Genomic DNA, 24,075 nt, shown 5'->3' with positions numbered 1-24,075 from the left:
AATCGAACGTGTCTCCATAGCGCAGTGCGTAGAGTTTCCGACAACGAACCGATGATTCAGAGCAACGTTTACCGGCAGCCAGACGGGCCGCATGCTGTTCTAGAGAGCATAGTAAAAGATATATCAAATAGCTAGACGTCTTAAAATACTTGTTTTTCGGACGTTGCTAGCTCTGGTACGATTTAAATAGTTTTATTTTTGTATTTTGTGTGCAATATTATTGTTTTTAACACCTGTACATTTTGTACATTGGTTGCTTTTAAATAATCTAAAATGTCAATATTCCATGGGTATATTGATAAATAAGGTGTAATTATAGGCTGTCACTGTCATGTCTAGAGAGACTCTCATAGGATAGACTATAGAGTTGGTATTTAATGCCATTTTTATAGAAATATTATATATTATTATATTATATATATATATAGTCTGTCCAACGACTCTGATAAGATTTCGACAGACGACATCCGAAAAATTACAACATACACTTTTGCAGGGAATTAATATGACAGACACAACTGTCACAGTCACGGATCCTCCCATTAGACAGACTATAATTTACTATATATTATCATAATGTCTGTAAATGAAATCATAATATGTCTGTCCAGTGACAATGAAGAAAAAATTACAGAAATTATACATCATTTTAAATTCAAATGCCCAGTCAACAACTGTCACCGTCATATCTTCTCCCACTAGAGACTATATTGCCTTATTGAACAACTTATATTGTGTTTTTCTTTATTAAACTAATTATCAAGTTTTTAAACAAAGACAGAACATTAATTTTGGGGAAAAATGCCTAGGTAAGATGGGTAAGATACAATTTGAAAAAAAACTACAGAAATATACAGACATTTATTAAATAAAAAAAATACAAACATGAATGAAAAACATTTTATATAACAAATCACTTTGGAATTCTCGCTTTTCTTTCCTTTTCCATTTCACAAGCTCTCTTCCAACATTCTGGATCCAAAGTTTGCTTCCCCTCTGATATACAGATCAACCGACATAACACCAACAAACCATGTAAATCCTGAGCAGTAACATTTCCATTTTGTCTCATATTAACAAATTCTTGCTGCACCAAATTTTGGACCTGATCAGATATCTCATACTGAATCAATCTTGCTCTAGTAAGATAGATTCTTATTTGATTCAACAGTTCAGGTTTCAAAAAATGATTTGCCGCTTCCAGTATTTCTCCAAAAGTGTTTAAACAAGTATCATCAGGTTTTAGAGGTAAGAGAACATCCGAAGGTAACATACTTTTACCTTCTGAAAAAATCAGAAACTGAATGTCACAATCATATTCCAAAGGATAATAATTAAAGTCGTAGGATACTTTTTGGTTTTTGATGGCTTGTGCTAAGCATTTTACAGATTTTACACCTGCAACATCTAATTTACCTTCTTCAAGTTTTGTTTCATCTAATACTAAAAGAGTATTTTGGCTGAGCTGTAAGATACCACTATTCAATCTATTAGATTCATAATCTTTTTTTGGAATAAACTCTAAAGTGTTCATATTTTCTAACGTCAACGGTAAATAATGACTTTTTGGTACTAACAGTTCCAGAAACTTATATACCTCTTTAACATAATCAAAGTTTTCCAATTTAGGGACATTAGAGATATTTAATGAGAATTGTCCGAGAGCCATATAATCTTTACGTAAGTAGATCTCTGAAACCAAATGACAAATCATATATTCTGCAGCTAAAACATCTCCAAGTAATAACTGTGTAAGTACTATTAACAATTCTTTCCTTATATTAACAAAATTAGTCACATCTCCAGATAATTCAGAATCTACCAAAGGATTATAGTGGGTCATTTTCTTAAAATGCACTACATGAATTCTTGGAACTAAGCTAGTTGGTGGATGATGGGTTTGCATTTCCAAATCATCCTCATCACATTGAACAGAACCTAAACTCAAGAAACCAACAAATTCACACACATCATTCAATTTTAAGTTTTCACTCTCCTTGTATACCTTCATATGGCAAACTGTTCCCTTTGAATCGCCTAAAGGATGATTTAAAATATATTCTGGAGATAATGAAAGTGAATTCTCAGGTTTTGGCGTAGCAGTTTCTGTATTGACTGGCTTTTTAACTAGATTTGATTCTGTAGGTGCATCAGTTTCCATTGCTTCATTGTATGTTCGTTTATTTTGGTTAGATGTACTTTCAATATGATCACTTTTAGTTTCCAATTTATATTTAACAGATTCATAATGTGTAACCCACGAGTTAACACCAGGAACGGATACCACAGCATAACTATGTCTTTCTTCAGGTAAATGAGTATTATTTTCCATATCAATTTGTTCCCCTTTGGCGCAATCGGGAATGATGTCCCTATACTTGCTATTTTTTACGGTCTTTTCATTTGTTTGTTCGTTTATGATATTAAACACGACCATGTAATATTCTGGACCGTGCATATCTTGAATCATACCACGAAATCTTAGTAAAGTTCCATCGTTAAATTCGTGTATCGGATTTGAGTTAATTAGGGGTACTTTCTCCCAGACATCACGTTCTTCTAGGCTTTTAAGATGAGCTTCCTCGTCTTTTATCCAATCTTCAATGGAAATATTTGTTATATCCATTATTTATTCTTAAAAACTTAATGAAAAATTACCCACTAGTATTCTTAATAAATACGAAAAAAGTAAGGTTAAAAAAGGCGGGAACTAATGTCTAAATGTCAGAATATTAAGAATGGGCTATGGGCCTTCACAAAAATATACAAAATATTTTAATTATTTAAAAGAAATATTATTTACTAATTAATAGTTCACGTTAGACAAATTAACACAGCAATAGTTACGATATTAAGTTAATCTTTAATACAAAGAAATAATAATTTTTACGGCAAGTCAACAAGAAAATATCATCTAGTATCGATAATTTTCAATGTCGATATTGTACAATACTAATAGGCCAGAATAAGCAGTGTAGCCAACATTTGAATTTAAATTCTATAAAAAAAATAATTTTGAGAAAGAATTACGTATTTGGAATTAATTAACAATAAAAAATACTATAAAATAGAGAAAAAAAAGCATAAATGAGTCTGATGTGAAAGACCACCAAAGACGCCAATAGTCATACAGGGCGATATAGAAATAATGAAAATTAAAAATTATAAAAGTTTGAAACAAGAATAAAATGTCCAGTAATAAAGTTGAATTAAAATGAAAATTTTTAATAAAAAAAATCAATGAGCTTAAAATCTACAATACCTTTTAACCATTCACGATATATCTATATGTTTGCAAATAATTATTGATCCGGCGCAAATAGAGTATATTATTTTCTGTGCGACATAAAAAAACAACAGGAAATAGAAAATACAATCTGTCTATGAATTAAAATGAACAACTGTCACTGTCATGAATTTTCTCATTGGACAAACTTTATTTATTGGTTGTACTGTAAAAGTGTAAAATACTGTATGATCGAAAAAACGGCGTCCAGTTGGCTTGGAAATGACGATCGATGACATTCCCCATATAATTTTACATATAAAATGACGGCGATCTTCATTTCATAGCCACCGCTAACGCCGTTTTTTTTTATCATACGATACTATTTTTGATACTGGGAAAAATGACGTCTGATAGAAATAAAATAATGTCACGATAGGCGTATATTTACATTAAAATTCTTGACAGGCAGTCTATATCGGGAATTACTGGTTCTAAATATTGTTAAGGTGCGTATTCATTATCCGAACGAACGAACGAGCGAATGTTCGCTAGTGGTATGGACGGGGACCGTACGATAGAACCGCACGAGAAGACCGGACGCATTTCATGGCAAACGCCTTTGATGTACCGACTCGAAACGGATGGTCGAGCGAACGAACGAACGAACGGCCGCATGCGTTCGGTCCCCGTCTAAATATACCGCACTTTCATTCGTTCGTTCGTTCGGATAATGAATACGCACCTTTAAACGTTATACTACAACACATAAAAAGGTGCGTATTCATTATCCGAACGAACGAACGAACGAATGAATGAAAGTGCGGTATATTTACACGGGGACCGAACGCATGCGGCCGTTCGTTCGTTCGTTCGCTCGACCATCCGTTTCGAGTCGGTACATCAAAGGCGTTCGCGTCCGGTCTTCTCGTGCGGTTCTATCGTACGGTCCCCGTCCATACCACTAGCGAACATTCGTTCGTTCGTTCGGATAATGAATACGCATCTTAAATAGTTCCCAAAACGTTTTTAGAATGTTTATCATATACCGGACGCGTCTCAAAAGTGGCTCACCCCTATAACTTTTTATTTCTTCAGATAAAAAAACGAGTTTTGATATGTTAGTAGGTGACATAAATTAGGATTGATTGACATATTCAATTGTTTTCGGCCCCTTCCTGTTTCACCGGAAATGACTACAACTTTTGATTTTTAAATGGCATCCTCGGTATATTTCTACTTTATTCGATAGAAAATGACACTCTGAACAGAATGACATATCTATGTCAACTTTTGACATTCTCCCTTGAAAAAAAAATGTATTTTAAATTTCAACCTAGAGTGCCATAGCTGTGTTAAAAACACTAATTTTTAATCGAAGAGCCTTAGAAAAATAGATTTGATAGTCTAATATTTTTAGTGCCTTGTCCTGGTCAGTTAAAAGATGCACAGATCGTATTTTTAATCATATCTCATTTTTTTCAAATGAAACAAGGGGGGCTCATTAGCATATTTGGAAAAAGCGTTTGCTTACCAATAATTTGGTACCACACACTTGATATTTCGAGTCAAATTGACGTTTTGAACCGCATGTTATAATTTCAAATGAACTATATGCGAAAATGTCAAAAGTTGACTGATATGTCATGTTATTGAAAAAGTCAAAAAAATACCAAAGGTGCCATTTAAAAATCAAAAGTTGTAGTCATTTCCAAACCAAACCAAACAGAAAGTGACTGAAAACAATTGAATATGTCAATCAATCCTAATTTACATCATATACTAACATATATCAAACCTCATTTTTTTTATCTGAACAAATAAAAAAGTTATAGGGGTGAGCCACTTTTGAGACGCCCCCGGTAATTTTAAAGAGAGAGAGATATAACCTTTTGAATAAAAAGATTAAGAAAGGAGTATAATGCTATCCATGTATTCAAGCATGAGAGACAGAAGCCTTAATTCTGCCTTAATTATCTTTAATCTTTTTATCCAAATACTAAAACTAAAATATTAATCTAAGCTTACTGCGACGCCTTGCGACTAAACGATTTTGAAAAATAACGGAAATCATACTTTCTGTAAGGCGCAGGATAAAAAATGATGTATGAAGATTACATCAAAGATTACATTATGAACTAAGTCTTTTACTTCAACAAATGCTAATAAATTACATTTCAAACTATAAAAGCACTAAAAATAAATATCACTTCTGGGATAAATTTACAGACAATTCAAACACTGGTAACGTTACAGATCGAAGTTAGACAGGTCAAAGTTCAACAGCTCGTTCCTAGCCTGGAAATAAGCCGTGTCCGTATGATCGCAAGGATCAGGCACAAAGGGCGGACCCACGCTCAGCAAATTCGACCAATCCAGATGCCGGAAAGCGTCCATGCTCCTCAATCTCTGAGCATCCGGCCTACAGTCTGGATCGTGAACTAGCAACGCTTCTATAGCTTCCACAACCGGTTCAGAAAGCGCCTCGTCATCCGTAGGCCATTCTATATTTCTAGAAAGTATGTTTTTAAACACTTGCTGCGGCGTTTCATCGTTGAACGGTGGTATTCCGGTCACAAATTCATACAGACACACTCCCAGCGCCCACCAATCGACAGCGTGGTTGTGGCCTCTTTTTAACAGTAGTTCCGGAGCCAAGTAATCGGGGGTGCCCAGTATGCGTTGGTCGGAGCTCCAGTGACCTCTTTTCACCGATTTCGGCGTTCTGTATGGAGTCCTGGGCGTTTTGGGGGTCTCACTCTTGGGCGCTTCGTTGACTATGGGGCTGACTTCGGGACGTTTTTGGTCGGGGGTTATGTTGGGCACGACGAACCTGGCGGTTTTCGATTTGGACGTCTTCTGGGCTGAGACTGGCGTAGAAAATGTCACGCCTAAAATTTTTCATAATTATATGATAAATAGATGCACGCGAACAATAAAAAATAATTTTCTTTCATATACAGGGTGTCCCAGGCTGAGCGTGCATTGGAAGTTTCTACAGAACTACAACATCTAGCTCGGAGATTTTTTACACATCATAGTTTCACATCGAGATTTATCATTACAGTTGAGGGTTGGAACCTTTGGTGTTACACAGCAAAATAAAACAGTAAATCACCATAATACACCAAAACACTTTTACACTGGACGCGCGTTTCGCTACCCATGTTAGCATCATCAGCAGATGATTATAAACTACTACTCAGTTTATAAAGTGTATTGTGGTGATTTCGTGTTTTATTTTGTCGAAATTTATCGATTAAAAATACTTTCAATATGGTGGCACTTCCGGAAATACCGGAAGTTGACAGCAACTTTCTTATTTTAAATGGATGCTGCCATTTTTTATTGCACACTTAAATTCCCTGTAAAATTTTATAAATTTTGATATTAAACACTCTATATCAAACATTGACCGTTTTTGAGAGAAAAAATATTTAAAATTTTTGAACAAAAAACCGAGAAATTGTGCACATTGCTAAGAGACGGGGAAGGGGAATAGCAGATTTGTCGCAGTCGACCGGTCAACCTCTAAGTACCTCTATCAGTACATAAAGTTTTAGGAAGAGGTGTACATCATGCGTTCAGCTTCACGACTTAATTACGTCTCGTGATACTTTATTTGTTTATGTATTAACGAATCGTTGTAATTTTCCCTATAGCTTGAAAATTTTTAAGTGCAAGTTAGAAACACTTGCACTTTTAGTAAAAATAACTGGAATTGAGTTGGTGTTCGACAGTGGTCGCGCTATTAGAACTCAAAAATCGATATCTCGAAATCTATTAGAAATAATTGATCGTAGTGTTTTCAATAACTTTCTTAACATTTTTGCTATATTTTCTTCCTCTTCCCAGACTGTATATGAAAATCTTTATAAATAAAAAAGTTACACGATTGCTGAAAATTGCTATGCACTAAAAGTTAATGGATGGGTTGTTTAAAATTTTTGAATGAAGAAAAAAACAACCTTGCCGAATTTTTCTTATTTACACATATTATAAAAGATCTTCACAATAAAAAAGTTTCAATATCTAAAGTGGTTCTTAAGTTATGGCTTGTCATGTGTTAAAAAGTTGAGTTTTTAAATTATCGCGATTACTGACGTTTTCTCGTTATAAAAAAAATGGCCACCCTAACAATATTCTTATAATTCCATTTAAGATGTTTAGAAACATATCTAATTTTATCTAGTTTGATAGGGAAAGGCATACCGGCAACACCACGCCATCGCATTTCTCTTACTCCAGCTTAATAAGATCCCTATGCGATTTACTTCCACACATGTAAATGCAGACCCAAAAGTAACAGTTGCCAGCACGGTATGTTATATTTTTAGAAAGCTCATAAGAAGGCAAATAAAATAAAAATATAATATATAGGGTATCCTATTTATAAAAACATAAGTTTGTGTTGTATTTCAAGAATGACGACTCGCAGCAAAAATCTAGTTACGCCACTGAATTCTCCGTAAAAAACAATGGTTTTTATTTTTTCAATAAAGTTATAAGATATATTTTATTTCAATTTTTTAGTGAATAATTTTCTTGGACACCCTGTAGATACATATGTATATCAATAAAATCATATTACCTTTCGGAGAGATTACAGCATCCAGCCTTAAAATCTCCATTTCGCCGGTCAGACCAGTCTTCAAATAGGCCTTCTTGGAACGGTTAGGGCTTGGGCTCCGATACTTCCTTTTCCTCTCAGTCTCGCGACCTTTGTAATAAAGTCCCAATCTGCTCGGTATTTTGCGACTGATCGGAGACGCTCCACTGTGATCTATGCTATCTCCAGGAGTACTATTATGACTTTCATCATAAGGTATAGAGCTCTGGGCACTGGACTCGCACGTGTAGTACGAAGAGTTTTCACTTTTTTCTGACAACTTTAATGGAGTGTTTATTTCAGCAGATAAAAAATCCACCCCAGAAAAACCAGTATGATTCTTACTTTTCTTATCGTTCGATAAATTCGAGTCCACACTGTCTTTGCCTAATGTCGAAGTATTACTCTCTTTTAAAACCGAATTATCAAATGAATTACAAAAAACTGAACTATTATTGTGGTTGCTGGAGATAAACTTCGAATTACCCGAACCAAAACTTAAATGCGACGTCAAACTAAGTAGCTGTCCAGGCGTTCGCGCCCACATGTTCGGGGTGCAATTCTCAAAATCTGAAAATTCTAAATCCCTATGAACATGGACATTCGATAATCCAAAATCGGTTAGTTTTACATGCCCTTCCTTTGATAGTAACATATTATCAGGTTTAATGTCTCTGTGAATAATGCTATGTTGGTGAAGGTACTCTAAGGCAAGGGATACTTCTGCAATGTAAAATAAGGCCATAGGTTCGTCAAAGAATCCATAAACGCTTAACAACGATTTCAAATCTCCTCCGACCATGTACTCCATGACAAGATATATTGAAGAGGTGGTTTGAAGGGAATAATACAACTGGACGCAGAAAGGGCTTTTTGTAAGTGCTAGCGCGTTCCTTTCGTTGACGACCTGAGAAACCATATTTTTGTTCACCATTTCCGTTTTTTTCATCACTTTAATCGCGTACACTACGTCCATATTAGTTTTTTTCGCTCCCAGAAACACTTTACCGAATGCTCCGCGACTTATAGGTTTAATAATACAGAAATCGTGGATATCTGGAGGTTTACACGACGCGTTGTTAGTAACTTTGTCATTTTTACTATTTTCTTCATTAGGTATATTCATTATTGAATATTTAATTAACCAACACTATAGTGCATTCGAAAACTTTTAATTACCGCATTATTTAAACGTAATTTCGGTTGTTTTTAGATGTAAAAATAGAAAGGCGGTTTAATTGAATTTGAAAACAACCTAATTAAAATGACATAATTTGACAAATGACAGCTGGGAAATAAACTAAACTCACCTAATAAAAGCTCTCGAAAAGATACAAGTGGTTTCTTCAATGTCCTCTTTTTTCCTGAACTTAATTATTGCTAAAACGTCACGTTGAATATCAAACATTATCTTTAAATGCTAGTTTTCATTGCTACTTTTTGCCTAAAAATTAAAAACATCCCGTCAAAACAAAAATCGATGGTTGACATTCTTATTCTGTTGGTAGTTATGAACAGAAAATTCATGTTTCACAGTTTCGCCAATTATCGAAACTAAAAAGCACTAATTAAATAACCGAAAACTTTTCTTTATACATCACAAATATTTGTAAATTATTTACAAATTGGACGTGCATAGTTTCTTCTCTGACAAAATTATTTAAAAACATAATTAACCATTCATTTTTAAATTGATTAATAAGCACTATAGCCAACGCAAAACGCATAAACACCACATCTCTACACAATAATGCCAACCAAATAAATTATTGATAAAAACAAAAAGTGAGGTTGATAATTCAAAATTATTGCTTTTATTTAACTTTTTAAATTTGATTTAAAAATAATGTCTTGGGATTCCAAATCACCGAAAATAAGTAAAAGACGAAGAAGCAGTACCAGTAAAGACGTGCCTACTAAAGCAGCGAAAAGCGCAAGTTTAAAAGCCTTAATAATTGATAATGGAGGGTACACAATTAAAGCCGGCTATAACCGAGATGAAGAACCCCAAATTATACCGAACTGCATCATGAAAGCGAAGTCAGAGAGAAAGCGATTATTTATTGGCAAGCAGATAGACGAATGTCGTGATTGTTCTGGTCTGTTTTTTCTATTACCGTGTGAAAAAGGATACATAACACGGTGGGAAGTACAGAAACCCGTCTGGGACCAGCTATTCGGCAAAGATGTTTGCCCTATCAACGACAATCCTACGATAATTACGCAACCTCTATTTAATTTCAAATCAATCCAAGATTGCATGGATGAAATATTTTTTGAAGAGTATGAGGTCCCCAGTTTATTTCGATGTAATCCAACGGATTTAGCATATTTAAATTATGCAAAAGAGAACCGACTTAGCAGGAATGAAGCATGTTTAATCATAGACAGTGGTTATAGTTTCACTCATATTATTCCTTATATTAAAGGCAACAAATTTATACAGGCAGCAAAAAGACTAAACGTAGGTGGTAAATTATTAACTAACCACCTAAAAGACATTATTTCATATAGACAGTATAATGTTATGGAGGAAACTTACGTGATTAATCAAGTAAAGGAAGACACTTGTTATGTTTGTGAAGATGTCAAAGCAGAACTCAGAGAAGCAGCTAAACCGTTTAGCAAAAATACTATAGTGAAAAATTATGTGTTGCCAGACTTTAACAACATCCGTAGAGGATACATTCAACAAGCTAATAAGACAGATGAGAAAGAAGAAAGTTGCCAAATACTCAGACTTAATAACGAGAGGTTTGTTGTACCTGAAATTTTATTTCATCCATCCGATATTGGAATGAAAAGTATGGGAATTGCTGAGGCAGCTGTTAAGTCAATTTATAGCTGTCCAAAAATAGATAGAAAAGCTCTAGCTAGAAACATTATAATTGTAGGTGGAAATTGTAAGTTTCCCGGATTCAAAGAACGATTATACGCAGAATTAAGATCTCTGTTACCTGATTTATGGGATGTTAAAGTATTCTTGCCTTCGGATCCTATAACATATGCTTGGAAAGGTGGAGGAGCTCTGTTAAAATTGCACGATTTTAAAAGTAATCTTGTTACTCGACAGGACTATGAGGAACTGGGGTCTGCTATAATCCAAGAGAGGTTTAACAACTTCATGATTGACGACAGCAGATTAGACGATTCTAGCAAGCCGCCAAAAGAACAAACAAATTTTAAGTACCTTGAAAAACTGAAATCGAGGTCGATTTTTGGTAAACAAGAACTCTGTCCTAGCGGTAGTTCAAATGACCCGACTAACGAAGAGAATGGAGCTGCCAGCAACTCGAAAAATGAACAAGGCGAAGATGGAATTGTCGATTCGAATAAAGAAGAATCCAACAGTGTGTCGGATGAAGCATCTCAAGATAGTTTTCAGGCTGTGGAAGTCGATAAAGGAAAAAAGAGCAAGGTGACGCAAGAAAAGCAGAGCGAAGATGATGTGGATATAGATTCGGATGTTTCGGAGGAAGATCTAACGAAATCGCTTGAGTTATTTCCGTTTGGAACGGGATCGTACTTGTAAATGTGACTGAAAATTAAAACGCTTTCATTTTTAATACTTTTTTGTAAAATAATTTATGTAATAAGCTTATCAAAAAAATTTTTCTTAGTTTGAATCAAACACAATCATTCACTGACTAAAAAAATTACTGTTGAAAAGCCCATATGTATACAGGGTGCTACAAATTCGAGGTACGAGCAATGGTATCTCGGAAACGGTAATAGATACGAAGATGGTTAAATTAGTGCAAAGTTGCGCCTTGGGATGTTCACCAAGATGCCATCAGAAAAGTTTTAAAAAGTACAAGGATTACTGAGTTTTTTTGCAAAAAACGGATTTTTTTAAAAATCAATTTTATTTTTTCCTGTCGTTACTTTTCAGAAAATCAAAAAACTAATTACGCATTCTCATAGCCACTTTATTAGGGCTATCTGATGGTATTTTTAGATTTTCAAATTAGCTGATAATTTGTGAGATACAGAGGGCGAACTTAATTTTTCTAAATACGGACCTGCATTTTTTATTTCAATTTTTGAAAGAACTCGGTCTCCTGAGTACAATGTTTCGGATATTTGAACACAATTTATTTAAACTAATTTCAAGTTCGGCTCTGTTTTTTCCAATATTTAATGTATTCATCGTTATAATATTGAGATAAGCCTTCAAACTTAACAATGACGTGGTGTCATATATATATTGAATACGGAAAATCAAATGCTCTCCAAATTATCACCTAATTTGGAAATCTAAAAATACTATCAGAAAGCCCCAGTAAAGTGGCTATGAGAACGTGTCAATGATTTTTTGATTTTCTAAAAAGTAACGAAAAGAGAAAATAAAATTGATTTTCAAAAAAACCGTTTTTTTTCCAAAAAACTCAGCAATCCTTGAAATTTTTAAAACTTTTTTAATGGCATCTTGGTGAACATATCCCAAGATCTATTATGGTTTCCGAGATACCAATGCTCGCACCTCGAATTTGTAGCACCTTGTATATTATTGCTTATAATATTACGAATATCCGCATAGTAAATATAATATTTAACACAACATATGTTTATTTTCTCATCTAAAAGGAATAATATACAGGGTGTTCCATTTAAAAAAAATGAGGACACTATTTTATATTTTAGAAGTTTGGCATATAATTTTAAACACCCTGTATGGTTTAAGATTACGATATTTATAGCAAAGTAAGTACAATGGCCAATTATAGTAAATATTTTTAACTGTAGTAGAATTTATTTTTTTCACAGCCATATCTTTGTTTGCTGCTGTATCAACTTCCTTCAGTTTTTCAATTAAGATACTAGAAGCAGCGTTTTTTATTTTTGTCAGAATATTCTTCGTTTTTTATTTTCCACAAACATTCGTGTTCTTTGTACAAATAAATAAAAGCTGAGAGAAATTCTCGCGCAGAAAAGAGCAACCGTATATGTCTCAGGTCAGTCATATTGCCAAAACAAGACACAGCAGATAACATACACGAGACGCAATGCAAGACTGAATACCTAACCAGATTCTGTTCAAGCCAGTCATTTATTATTTCACTTGATTTCAAAAAATTCCGACTGTAGCGCTCTATACGCAGAAATCAGAAATTTTCGCTATGTATTTCACGCCATCCCGGTGACAGTTCATGTTAATCGCAGTAAAATAATATTGAAATCGTGACTTTGTTATAATATTTAAGTATTTTGGTATTTTGCTAGTGCAGTTATTGAAACTATAAAACACTCAGGTATGAAATTTGTGTGATGTAATGCGCTGTTTCGGGTAGTAAAAAATAAGCGAAAAAGAACCCTAACTAGGCGTCGTGTTGTGTTGTGACAATTTCATGTTAAATTGTCGAAAAAATGTTAACGCGTAAAGGAGAGCGTAATTAGAGCGTTGTCGGGTGCAATAACATTAAATAACTCAACTTTCCCGGATATTCAACAACCAAACCTGCCGAAACAACATTTTATAGCTTCATAATTTCTCACACCGATTTGATCAAAAGCAAAAATGGATTCAAGCAGTTCGACGAAACAATAAGTAAGTAAACAAAGTGCTCATTTAGTAATCAAAAAATTAAATAGGCATATGAGAGGATAAAATATAATTTACAAAATTAAAAGCATACTCTTTTAATCAACTAGTGATCAAATGTTTTATGAACATCCACAATTATAATTATGTACCTTTAAAAAATTTCGTTATGGCCGAAATAGCCCCAATTATGACCCCACTAGCAAAACCGGTGCGTAGAACTATGCTCGCTACCCTAGTTGAACTCATCTAAAAAGTTTTTCAGCTGGAATAATAAATTATTATACAATTAGACCTTCTGAGGATATCAAATATTTACTTTTTATTTTTAGAATTTTCACAAATTACACTTCCTAACATTTTTAGAATAATTATATAATACATTTTTCGTATACTCGCTATTTAAACTCGTGTATTTGTATACACCAGTTGTTTACGATATTCTCCGATGGTGGCAGCACCGGCGAATAATGTATCAGCAGTGCGATTCTGTAAACATATTTTCTTTCTTGGTGACTCATCAATTAATTGTATAAAAATAGGCAAAATAGCATAGGCTAGACAAGAAATTGTGCTGGCCTATTTTCTGGAATATTATTTATATGATATTCTCATTGTGATAGGTTAAAAAAGGCGGCCCAAAATTTTATTTTATAGAATACCTTTATTTTCACACAAATAATCCTAGATATATAATCAAATAATGTAAACATATACATATACATGTGGGGATCCACCCAATCTATATTGTTAAATCTTTTAGCATATGTACTTACAACCGCAAAAATACTAAATTTGTTTACAACAAATCTCGTTTTAATTTGGACAATTGCACTTAAATACAACTTAAAGTCTACTAAATAAATTTATTCTTTAAAGATAGAAAATATATAAAATATAAAATAAACATTTTTCTATACAAAAAAATACTTGAAATATGTAAATTTCCATGTCCCAATAATTTTTTCGTCCATAAAAACTTTTTTTTCATAACATATGGACAGTAATTTTTTGTACACTAGGTATAAAAAAATCGAAAAATTTAGTTTAAGTAAAAAAATGCTTAAATAAAATCCAATCTATAACTAATCTCTTTTGATATAGTCTCTTTAAGACTATGGAAGTTTATATTTACTTGGGTGAATCTATGTTTTTCTACATACGATGAAAATATTTTTCAAGAAACAGTCCACGTTTATTTCGAGTGTTTCAAACACCCTTGAAAAGCTAAGCTGGCTTCAATAACCGATAAGAGGGTTGTTTTTTATATTTGGCATAACATAGGAACATAGCAGACGCTTGTCAACATATATCAAATGTCAAAATTACCTGTCATCTTTAGTTAACACCAAAGTTTTAGACCGCTTCGTTTAAAGCTGTGACGAGGCGAAAGCCGAGTTGATACGTCGACAATGCGTTAGGCAGTTTTATAAAACACTCTTTTCGCAACGAATTTCATACAGAGTTTTGTGAAAAAATGAGTGATGATGAGTCTTTGGATATTTAACAAGCTGCTGAAACTGCGCTATCCACGTTAGTGCCCGAGAAGTCGAAAAACTTATACGAGACCACCTACAACAACTTTGAAACCTGGGTCAAAGGAAAACATGTTGAGAATTTCACAGAAAAGGTACTGCTAGCCTATTTCCTGAAGTTATCCACTACCTTAAAGCCGTCAACTCTGGGGAGTAAATATTCGATGCTCCGCACCATGATTTACCTGAACAGAAACGTAGATATTAGCAAATTCACAAACCTTATTGCATTTTTAAAAAGAAAAACTTCCGGATATCAGGCAAATAAATCAAAAGTATTTACAAAACTGGAAATAGAACGCTTTATGAAAGAAGCCGATGACAAAGAATTCCTGTTAGCTAAAGTTGTCTTAATCGTTGGAGTATTTGAGGCATGTAGGAGGGAAGAAATCACGTTTTTGACTGTAGATGCCATTAAAGATTGTCAGTCATTTATTAGTGTGAAGATTCCGAATACAAAAACTCATTTTCCAAGAGTGTTACGATTATTGAGGGACCAATGGATGGTATCAATTTCTTACATGTATTTCTTAAGTATGAATGATCCTTCACAAAGGCAATGCAAGTTTCCTCACAGCTCGAAAAACAATTGAATTTTTAAAGCAAGAAAATGTCGAATTGTTGGACCATCCTCCATACAGTCTTAACAACTTTTTTACTTTACTTTTCCAAAAATTTAGAATGAACTGCGTGGTCAAACGTTCTAGACCCCAGAAGATGCAGTCAGCACCTTCAAAAACGCAATTTTGAAGGTACTAACAAGCGAGTAGAATGACTGTTTTCAGAATTGGTTCCAACAGATGCAAAAATGCATTTCTCTTCATGGAGAATACTTGAAAAACAATAGTTTTTAAAAGTTATCTACTATTTTTTTTATACCTAAATATGCAAAATATAAAAGACAACCATCGTATAGCCTTTTAAAGTGCGCTTGAACCTTCAAGTCAATCCAACTTTTTTCTAAGACTGTCTTGAGTGAAGCTGGTTTGAAATCCACTATAATTTTTATTGAATCTCCCTGTAATTAATGTGAAATAAACGGTTAGGGTCGAGAATGAAGTCTGCTTCAAGTGGAGCTTGCTTAAATCACTCGAAATAAACGTTGTCACATACAGGGTGACAATTTGAAAACGAACAGTATTTAATATTGCCTCTACTGATGATAGTATGAAAATTTGGCGAAACACGTCAATTTACATATCAAGGGGGACAATTTTTGAGGCATTTGTTGTCGTGTTACTTTCAACCCCTTGACCCCCAGAGCACCTGCCCCTAAAATTTTAAATAGCAACCCCTATTTCTTTTATCATTTTTGTGTTTCTTATAGAATTCTACATAAACTGCATTATTTATTTGAGAATTTTATATGGAAAACGAAAATGGTAAAAGAAATAGGGGTTGCCATTTAAAATTTTAGGGGTAGGTGCCCTGAGGGTCAAGGGGTTGAAGGTAACACGACAACAAATGCCTCAAAAATTGTCCCAATTGATATGTAAATTGACGTATTTCGCCAAATTTTCATACTATCACCGGTAGAGGTAATATTAAATACTGTTCGTTTTCAAATTGTCACCCTGTATATCAACCATTATATTTATATAATTACTATGATTGAATTATTTGAATCTGAAACATTTCGTTATTGCCACTAAACCTAATTAAATAATACTAAATATTTTTTCAGTAATCAAAATAGGGGAGTGGATATTTTTTCACCAACCAGGATTGTGCTTAGATGAACAACCCGAAAAACGCGTGTGATGCATGGCAAGAATCACTTTTTTCTGTTTTTTGGTTGGTATTTGTAAAGTTATTCTGCATCGAAATAATGGACCCTGCAAAATAAAAAAAATCGTCAATTCAAAGAACTTTTTTTCATTAATAAAGTTTTATTCACATTCCAATCATTGTAAAAGGCGTCTATGATTTTGGAATATTTTAGAACCCCTCTAGGTTCACTTATTTCTCTGGGACTATAGCGCTTTTCTGTACTAACCTCTCTTTTCCTCTGTACCTCTTGCTGAGTCTTCTGCTGTGCTCATGCATCGAAAATTCGAGTCTTTCCACTGGCTTACGGCTTGTCCTTAGTTTTGTTTCTTTGCCCTGAAAAAGGATTAACAAAAAAAATATACCAAATATTATAGAAACGAAAAATTACAAAAATTACTACATACAGACTATTCGCTCTATTTTTGACCGAGATCTACCGCACGCTACCAATTACTTACCTCGAATTGTTTAGCTGCCTCGACCTTAAGCATGAACTTATTGATCAGATCCTTGCAGTCCATGTTTTCTTCAGGCTCCCAGGAATTTTGTGCCGGCGGATATCCCTTCCACGAGACCAAAAAGTCCCGCTTGCCGTCCTTGTGGAAGTACACGTCCAGGATGCGGCCCACCTCGAAGTCCTCGTTCTCGTCCCAGGTGGCCGAGGAGTCGCCCGACTTTTTCGACTTCTTCTTTTTCGCCTCCTTCTTCTGTCGTTTCGTGTACTCCTTGATCAGGTCGGCGCAATCTAGCGTCTTCTCCGGTTCCCAGGTGTCGCTCTCGTCGGTGTAGCCCTTCCATCTGATGAGGAAGTGGCGTACGCCTCTGATCATTTTCTCGTCCAATATGGCCTCGACCTTTAAAAAAATTTATAGCAAGTTTGTTAGTATAACTGGAAAAAGTATGGTCAGAGGAATGGTTCTGGATTTGTCCCAATCGTATTTAACCATAGATTTAGGAAGAACAGATATCACATTTTGCATTTTAACCCGATCAAACAATCGGAGGTTGATTACGTACTGTAAAAACCAACTGAGATAGAGAAGGCGACATTGCCACATCTCAAATTTGCGCCTATCTACTTAGTTTGATTTGCAGAAAAGGTGACTTTAAAACCTTCACCGGATATCAATAAATCCCAATTTCTTAATTAAATTAATAGTTTATTTTTAAAGAAGCATGCGTAATAATATGTTATTAACCAGAGGATATATGCGTTACTGTTAAAGGACATGTTTACTGTTTAATGTGCTGAAACGTCTAGAACTATTGGCAACGTCGCTGCTAGTCTTCCAGAATGAAATGAGCCGTCCGTCCCACCACCCCCCGCGACGGCCCTTGGTCCGTTATATCGTACTACGTTTAGCTTACGGTGTGTTTGTAGTCGGAATCAAGTCCGAAGTGAACTTTTCACTGTTTTTCAGTAGTTTTTGCTTTTGTTTAACGTACTTTTGAATCTGAATTTTCAATATGGTACGACAGTGTCAAATGTGTGGAAAAATAAGCTCAAATTAAATTTGTCTTTTCACAGGTAGGTATTGTTTCCGCCGCGCCGTAATCGCCGTACATAGGCGTCCCACAAGGGAGCCTCTCATAATTAAAATAATTTCTAATTATTTGTTGAATTTTGAGCTATTAAAACAAGAACGTAGTAGCCGGTAATTGAATTATAATTCGTCTCAATTACTACTGTGTAGGTGTTGTAGATCATAACAAATTTGAATATAAACGTTGCATTTGAAACTTTATTATAAGCCAGAAAGTGACATTTTTTTCTTAAAATTGCGTCATATTTTGGTCATTATATACGATATTCTAAAGGAATTTTGCTCAACAAATAAACAAAGGTGTTTACCCGCCCTTTTTACATTTTATTGCATTATTATATCTGCCCCTTCGGCCTCGTTTAAACAATTTTTTACCACCGTACAAATACCTCTTCCTAGAGTTATTTGTACGGTGTGTTTACCTTTTTTTTAGAATGGGACGAACTGTAAATAATTCTTAGGCTACTAGTTTTATACATACCTATATACAGAGTGACCCAGGCCTCCAAAAAAGCTTTTTACCTATTACGTTTTTGGTTTGTAATTTTTATTTCAATTTTTTACATAAGATGGGGGCCATTGTAACGCACATTTTCAAAATATTTTTGTCAACATACAGGGTGATTCAAACCGCTATACATATGCTTAATACAGAAAATCAAGCTTCATCAGAAAATCAAATTTTAGTTAATGTCCCAATTTAACTAAAATTTGATTTTCTAATGAAGCTACCTTTAAAAGTAATGGATTTGTACATAAACGTAATATTCATTATTATGCGACAGAAATCCCATACTGTAGCACACAGATTTGATGCTTTTGATGATAAATGCCTTCTATTGAGAACTAAAAGGTAATTGCCTCGTATCAGAGCCATCATAATACAAGAAGAAGACCGAAAGTCAAATCTTATCTTATATTTTCAAAAAAAACACAATTTTCTCATTAAATATTGATTTTAGGTATAGGAAGTTATTACTACTATTACACAGTACTTTACAGGAAGCTATCGATTGCGAACTAACTAAATCGTTACTAATTACTAATTTTAAAAAGTTATTTTTAAGATCAAAAAAGGTAAAACTAAAACCTAAATTATCATTTGAGATTAAACGGGAAGTTCTAAATAATGTTACCTATTCTAAACAAGAAAAAATTATTTATAAGTTTTATAACATCTCTAATTAAATTTGGACGAAAATAATATTTCTGTTTGCTGTAGGTAATTTTCTCAGGGAAAATACGTAAATAAAAATGACCTTTTAAGTCAAAAGGACAAGTTATTCCAAAACAGGACTGTCCTTTTCAAAAAAGGACAGGTGGCAACCCTAGGTATTTCTGGAATGGAAATTTAATGGCAAATCTACAACTTTAGTTTGAAAATATGTTCCGGCCACCTACGTTTACAAAAATGTGGTAAAAAATGGTAATAAACATTTTACTAATTATTTTTGGACACGAGACAAATTTGAGTTTGATGTCAATATGACTCCTATTTGTAGGGGGCAATACCTACATCTGTTTTAACCTTTGAATAAGAAGACTAAGGAAGGAGCATATCAAAAATCTTAGGTACACCGCGATGGGCCTCAAATATGGCCGACTTAAATTCCGGTTTATCAGTGTCGTTCTAATTTTATTTAAAAAATGTAAAACTATGATGTAGGGTAGACGTGGGGTAGACTCAATAATTTGTTGTTTTATTTTACGTTGTGAATAAATGTTGGTAGTTATTAAAATTGTTATAAAAATATATAATTCTAATAAAAATAGATAAGTTATAATAAGTATTTATTACCACAAACATCCGATACACTACTGAAGCAGGTAAGTCAAATTAACGTATCTAAATTCTTTGACATCTAATCTTTGACAAGTAATAAATAAAAGCTAAAATGCAAGAAAAATATATAATTTAGTTAATTTAAGTGAATTTCATAAATGATCGGTTTACTACACGTATGTATATTATATAGTCACTTACTAGCGAAAAGTTGTTCCATTATTTCACTCAATTTTTGCCGAGATCTACCGCACGCTACACAACCAACTATTTTAGAGTCTTTTTCGATAAATCGCGATAGTGTCACTGTTAATTTAAGTGCTGCCACAATTTCCATCTAGATTACCTTTATACAACTATCAGTAGTAGAATAAATAATAAATAACATAAAATAAGCTCCGTAAAGACTGACAAATCCACAAAATTTCAAATTAAATTCAAATGTGTCAAATGAATCGTCAAACAGAACTGTCAAGGATCCCCACCCTAGAGTGCTTTTATGGTGCTTTTTCCGCCCACCATGCATGAATACATGGATAGCATTATGCTCCTTCCTTAGTCTTCTTATTCAAAGGTTTTAACTGTTTTGAAGGGTAATAACTTTTCGTCCATACCTGTATCAAACTACTTGCGAAAAAATATACATTTTCGTGATTTTTTACATAAAAAATGTATCTTGGTAAAAATCGCTACGAGCAACCGTTCTTAAGATATTTAGAATGGAAATAGTCAATACATGTCATTATTGACTAAAAATAAACATGTTGAGTAGATATAGTTATTTGATTGAAATGATAAATTTGTGAACTTTTTATTTTTTTAAATTAATCATAAATTTTTATTCGAAAAAATGATGATAAAACAGTTTCTATTGAACTGTTGGCAGAAAAACATTTTACAAATTTATGATTTCAGTCTAATAACTATTGTCAACAAAGTTTAATTTATGCCAATGATGACGAATTGAGAATTTCGATTCCAATCTCGAGAACCATTACTCGTAACCAAAACGTCGCAAATGTATATTTTTTACTCACTAGTTTTATAAAGGTACAGACGAAAGGTTATTATTCTTCAAACTAGTTAAAAAATATGTAGGTGGCGCCCTCTACCAGTAGGAGTCATAATGACATCAAAATAAAATTTCTCATGTCAAAAAACTTCAAGACACCAATTTTCATCCAAATATTGACGTTACTTCAGAAATTATTTGGAAAAAATCAAAATAAAAATTAAACTTCTACACTCTGTATCTCCAAAACCAAGCATTTTAGGACATACATTTATACAAACTTTTTTACTAATTTTTATCTGCAGAATATGCTGCCGAAGTTTCCAGAATACAGTTCGGACCACCCCACAATATAGTAACTTTTACCCTCAAAATTTCATTCGAATCACTAAAAGTACTTGGAAGAAAATTATAATAAATTGAAAGATTATTAAGACTTAACACCCTGTAGCTACAGAACAAAGCAGAATCGGACCAATGTTGATAATAAATAAATGTTATTTTTACGTGAGGAATCTCCCCACGAGAGATGGCACATGTTTTTTGAAACACTGTGTATATTAAGTAACTAATATAGGAGGGTTATTTTTAAAGAAAATCTAAACTTGAAAAAACTAGAGACAAAAGGAATGATGACCAAATTATATTATATTGCTAGAAAATGAAAAAGCACATTTTACCTCATATTCTGCATCTTCACCATCTTCGCCTAGAGGATCTGCGTCATTGGAATCCTATAAAATAAAATAGACAAAAAATAAAAACTTAATAAAATATTTCAGCTTTACATAGTTCAGTAGTCACGAACCAGTTGAACACCCTGTGTATGATATCCAAATAATCATACTATGTAAGAATGTGACTTGGTTTATAACATTGACACATCAAATTATAACATTTTAGTTTGAACTAGTGTGAACCGTTTTTATTTACATCCTATATCTGATTATATTTAAAAATCTTCAATAACCAAAATTTGTTTCTTATCAAAATTATTTTTCTGTTAAAAAAATGCCTACTATTTATTATAGGTGTGATTTTTTCATCAATAATAATCAAAACATCAATTTGTACGCCTATGTAAATAAACATTCAAATTGACACCACTGAAATTGAATTTTTATCGAATTCGCGATTTGATTTATTTTGGAGACGCGTCAAGGGGCACGTTTGAATGTCAACAAAGCCCAATATCATTTTACTGGAAGAATAAATGATTAATATCAACATTCTGTGTTTTATTTATGGAAGTATATAAACAGATGCAATGGAATATATAAACAAGGTAAAAATGTCTGATAAACAAAATACAAGGACCCAAACAAAAGACTCTCAAAGATCATCAAATCAAAATTACCTGTGCGCCGTTTTCGCTTTCTTCTTCACTCTGTTCCGAATCATTTCTCGACTTTGATCGTCTGGATTTGGATCTTTTTCTCTTCTTCTCCAGTAGTTGCTCGTCTTGGCCGTTCTCGTCCATGCTGCTCGTACCGTTCTCGTCCTCCTTGGTCCTTTTTCTGGAACTGCTTTTGCGCTTCATCTTCGGTCTTTTTGGGATAAATCGAAAATCGAACACGGAAAATCGGAAAACGGACTCGGCTTGGTTGACGAAATGACGCAAACACCAAAACAAAACAGCACTACCAACTACCAACACTACCAGCGGTCGAAAAAAAATTCTATTAGTCGGGGGTATAACTATCGATATTTATTTTACTCGATAGTATACTGTATGGTTAAAGAAAAAACGGCATTAGAGTTGTTTGAATTCAAAGTTAGAATTTACACACAAAATATTTAATTATTAATTATAGAATAACCACAATAAGATATGAAGTTTTATTTCTTTCTATTTAGTATAATTTAAATATTAATTTTTAAAATTTAAAACTCAGTTTATATGATAGATTACATTTGAGGCGTTTAAAAAATATTACTTCCTATTATATTATTTCCTACATAAAACCCCATCTACACATAAAGTTTCACCCAGGTTTCACTTCTTCATCTTTTGCTATGTTCTCCTGACCAAAGTGCGGGCCGTCTGGCCGCCGATAGACTAATGCGGTTCACTACTGCGCATCACATCTGTACAGAGTATCCTATTTTCGTGTGGCTTATGGGATTTCTCGTTTACGAGTCGAGATACAATGATGCGATTGGCACATTACTTTGCTACTTTTTATGAAACTATATGCTACACATATGTGTCCTAGCCTCCTTAGTTCCTGAAATACAGGGCAAATTTGTGATGCGAAGTAGTAAACACATGTTGAATACAGATATGATGCGCAGTAGTGAACGCAACGTCTACCGGCAGCCAGACGGTCCGCACTCTGTTCAGGATACTATACCGGGTGCGTCTCAAAAGTGGCTCACCCCCTATAACTTTTTTATTTTTTCATTTAAAAAAACGAGATTGGATTGAACTTCCTGTTTCACCGGAAATTACTACAACTTTTTATTTTTAAACGGCACCCTCGGTATTTTTTTACTTCATTCGATAGAAAATGACATTCTGAATAGAATGACATATCATATGTCAACTTTTGACATTTTTGTTTAAAACAAAATTGAATTTTAAATTTCAATCTAGAGTGCCATGGCTGTGTTAAAATACTAATTTTTAATCAAGGGGCCTTGGAAAAATAGATTTAATAATGTTATTCGTGTCTTGTATTTTTTGTATTTTTAATCACATCTCAATTTTTTCAAATGGAACGAGGGTGGCTCATTAGCATATTTGGAAAAAGCATTTTTTTACGAATAATTTGATACCACACACTTGGTATTTCGAGTCAAATTATCGTTATGAACCGCATGTTATAATTTCAAATAAACCATATGAGAAATTGTCCAAGTTGACATATGATATGTCATTCTATTCAGAGTATCATTTCCTATCGAATAAAGCAACAAAAAACCGAGGGTACCATTTAAAAAATCAAAAGTTGTAGTCATTTTCGGCGAAACAGGAAGTGACAGAAAACAATTGAATAGGTACGTCAATCAATCCTTATTTATGTCATATATTAACATACCAAATCTCAATTT

The 24,075-nt window shown here is 33.5% G+C and overlaps 5 protein-coding genes across 5 annotated transcripts in view; 1 reads left to right on the top strand and 4 right to left on the bottom strand.

Annotated features, from left to right (window-relative positions):
• Nucleotides 1-9,330, bottom strand: part of LOC115889654 (trimethylguanosine synthase) — a 28,426-nt gene extending 19,096 nt beyond the window's left edge. Inside the window, exon 1 of the mRNA XM_030909711.1 lies at nucleotides 9,146-9,330. Within this exon, the coding sequence (XP_030765571.1) occupies nucleotides 9,146-9,243 (98 nt within the window). The 5' untranslated portion in view covers nucleotides 9,244-9,330. The remainder of the gene's footprint in view (nucleotides 1-9,145) is intronic.
• Nucleotides 847-3,480, bottom strand: LOC115889656 (mini-chromosome maintenance complex-binding protein). Its single transcript, XM_030909713.1, has one exon. It carries the CDS (start codon nucleotides 2,624-2,626, stop codon nucleotides 914-916), a length of 1,713 nt encoding a protein of 570 aa, XP_030765573.1. The 5' UTR covers nucleotides 2,627-3,480; the 3' UTR covers nucleotides 847-913.
• On the bottom strand, nucleotides 5,358-9,105 carry LOC115889655 (serine/threonine-protein kinase greatwall). Its single transcript, XM_030909712.1, has 2 exons — nucleotides 7,818-9,105; nucleotides 5,358-6,117 (listed from the first exon to the last, which is right to left on the bottom strand). Exons 1-2 carry the CDS (start codon nucleotides 8,959-8,961, stop codon nucleotides 5,477-5,479), a joined length of 1,785 nt encoding a protein of 594 aa, XP_030765572.1. The 5' UTR covers nucleotides 8,962-9,105; the 3' UTR covers nucleotides 5,358-5,476.
• Nucleotides 9,331-9,617: 287 nt separating the features above from the next.
• LOC115889650 (actin-related protein 6) lies at nucleotides 9,618-11,445 on the top strand. The gene has a single exon (XM_030909706.1). It carries the CDS (start codon nucleotides 9,682-9,684, stop codon nucleotides 11,365-11,367), a length of 1,686 nt encoding a protein of 561 aa, XP_030765566.1. The 5' UTR covers nucleotides 9,618-9,681; the 3' UTR covers nucleotides 11,368-11,445.
• A 5,254-nt stretch (nucleotides 11,446-16,699) lies between these two features.
• Nucleotides 16,700-22,663, bottom strand: LOC115889642 (chromobox protein homolog 1-like). Its single transcript, XM_030909691.1, has 5 exons — nucleotides 22,379-22,663; nucleotides 21,702-21,755; nucleotides 17,141-17,536; nucleotides 16,909-17,015; nucleotides 16,700-16,747 (listed from the first exon to the last, which is right to left on the bottom strand). Exons 1-5 carry the CDS (start codon nucleotides 22,559-22,561, stop codon nucleotides 16,723-16,725), a joined length of 765 nt encoding a protein of 254 aa, XP_030765551.1. The 5' UTR covers nucleotides 22,562-22,663; the 3' UTR covers nucleotides 16,700-16,722.
• Between the last annotated feature and the right edge of the window lie 1,412 nt (nucleotides 22,664-24,075).

Source organism: Sitophilus oryzae, unplaced genomic scaffold, assembly GCF_002938485.1.
Source record: "Sitophilus oryzae breed Bouriz unplaced genomic scaffold, Soryzae_2.0 scaffold_817_pilon_pilon, whole genome shotgun sequence".
NCBI lineage: Eukaryota > Metazoa > Arthropoda > Insecta > Coleoptera > Curculionidae > Sitophilus > Sitophilus oryzae.
This window is presented reverse-complemented; position numbering and strand designations above follow the sequence as displayed.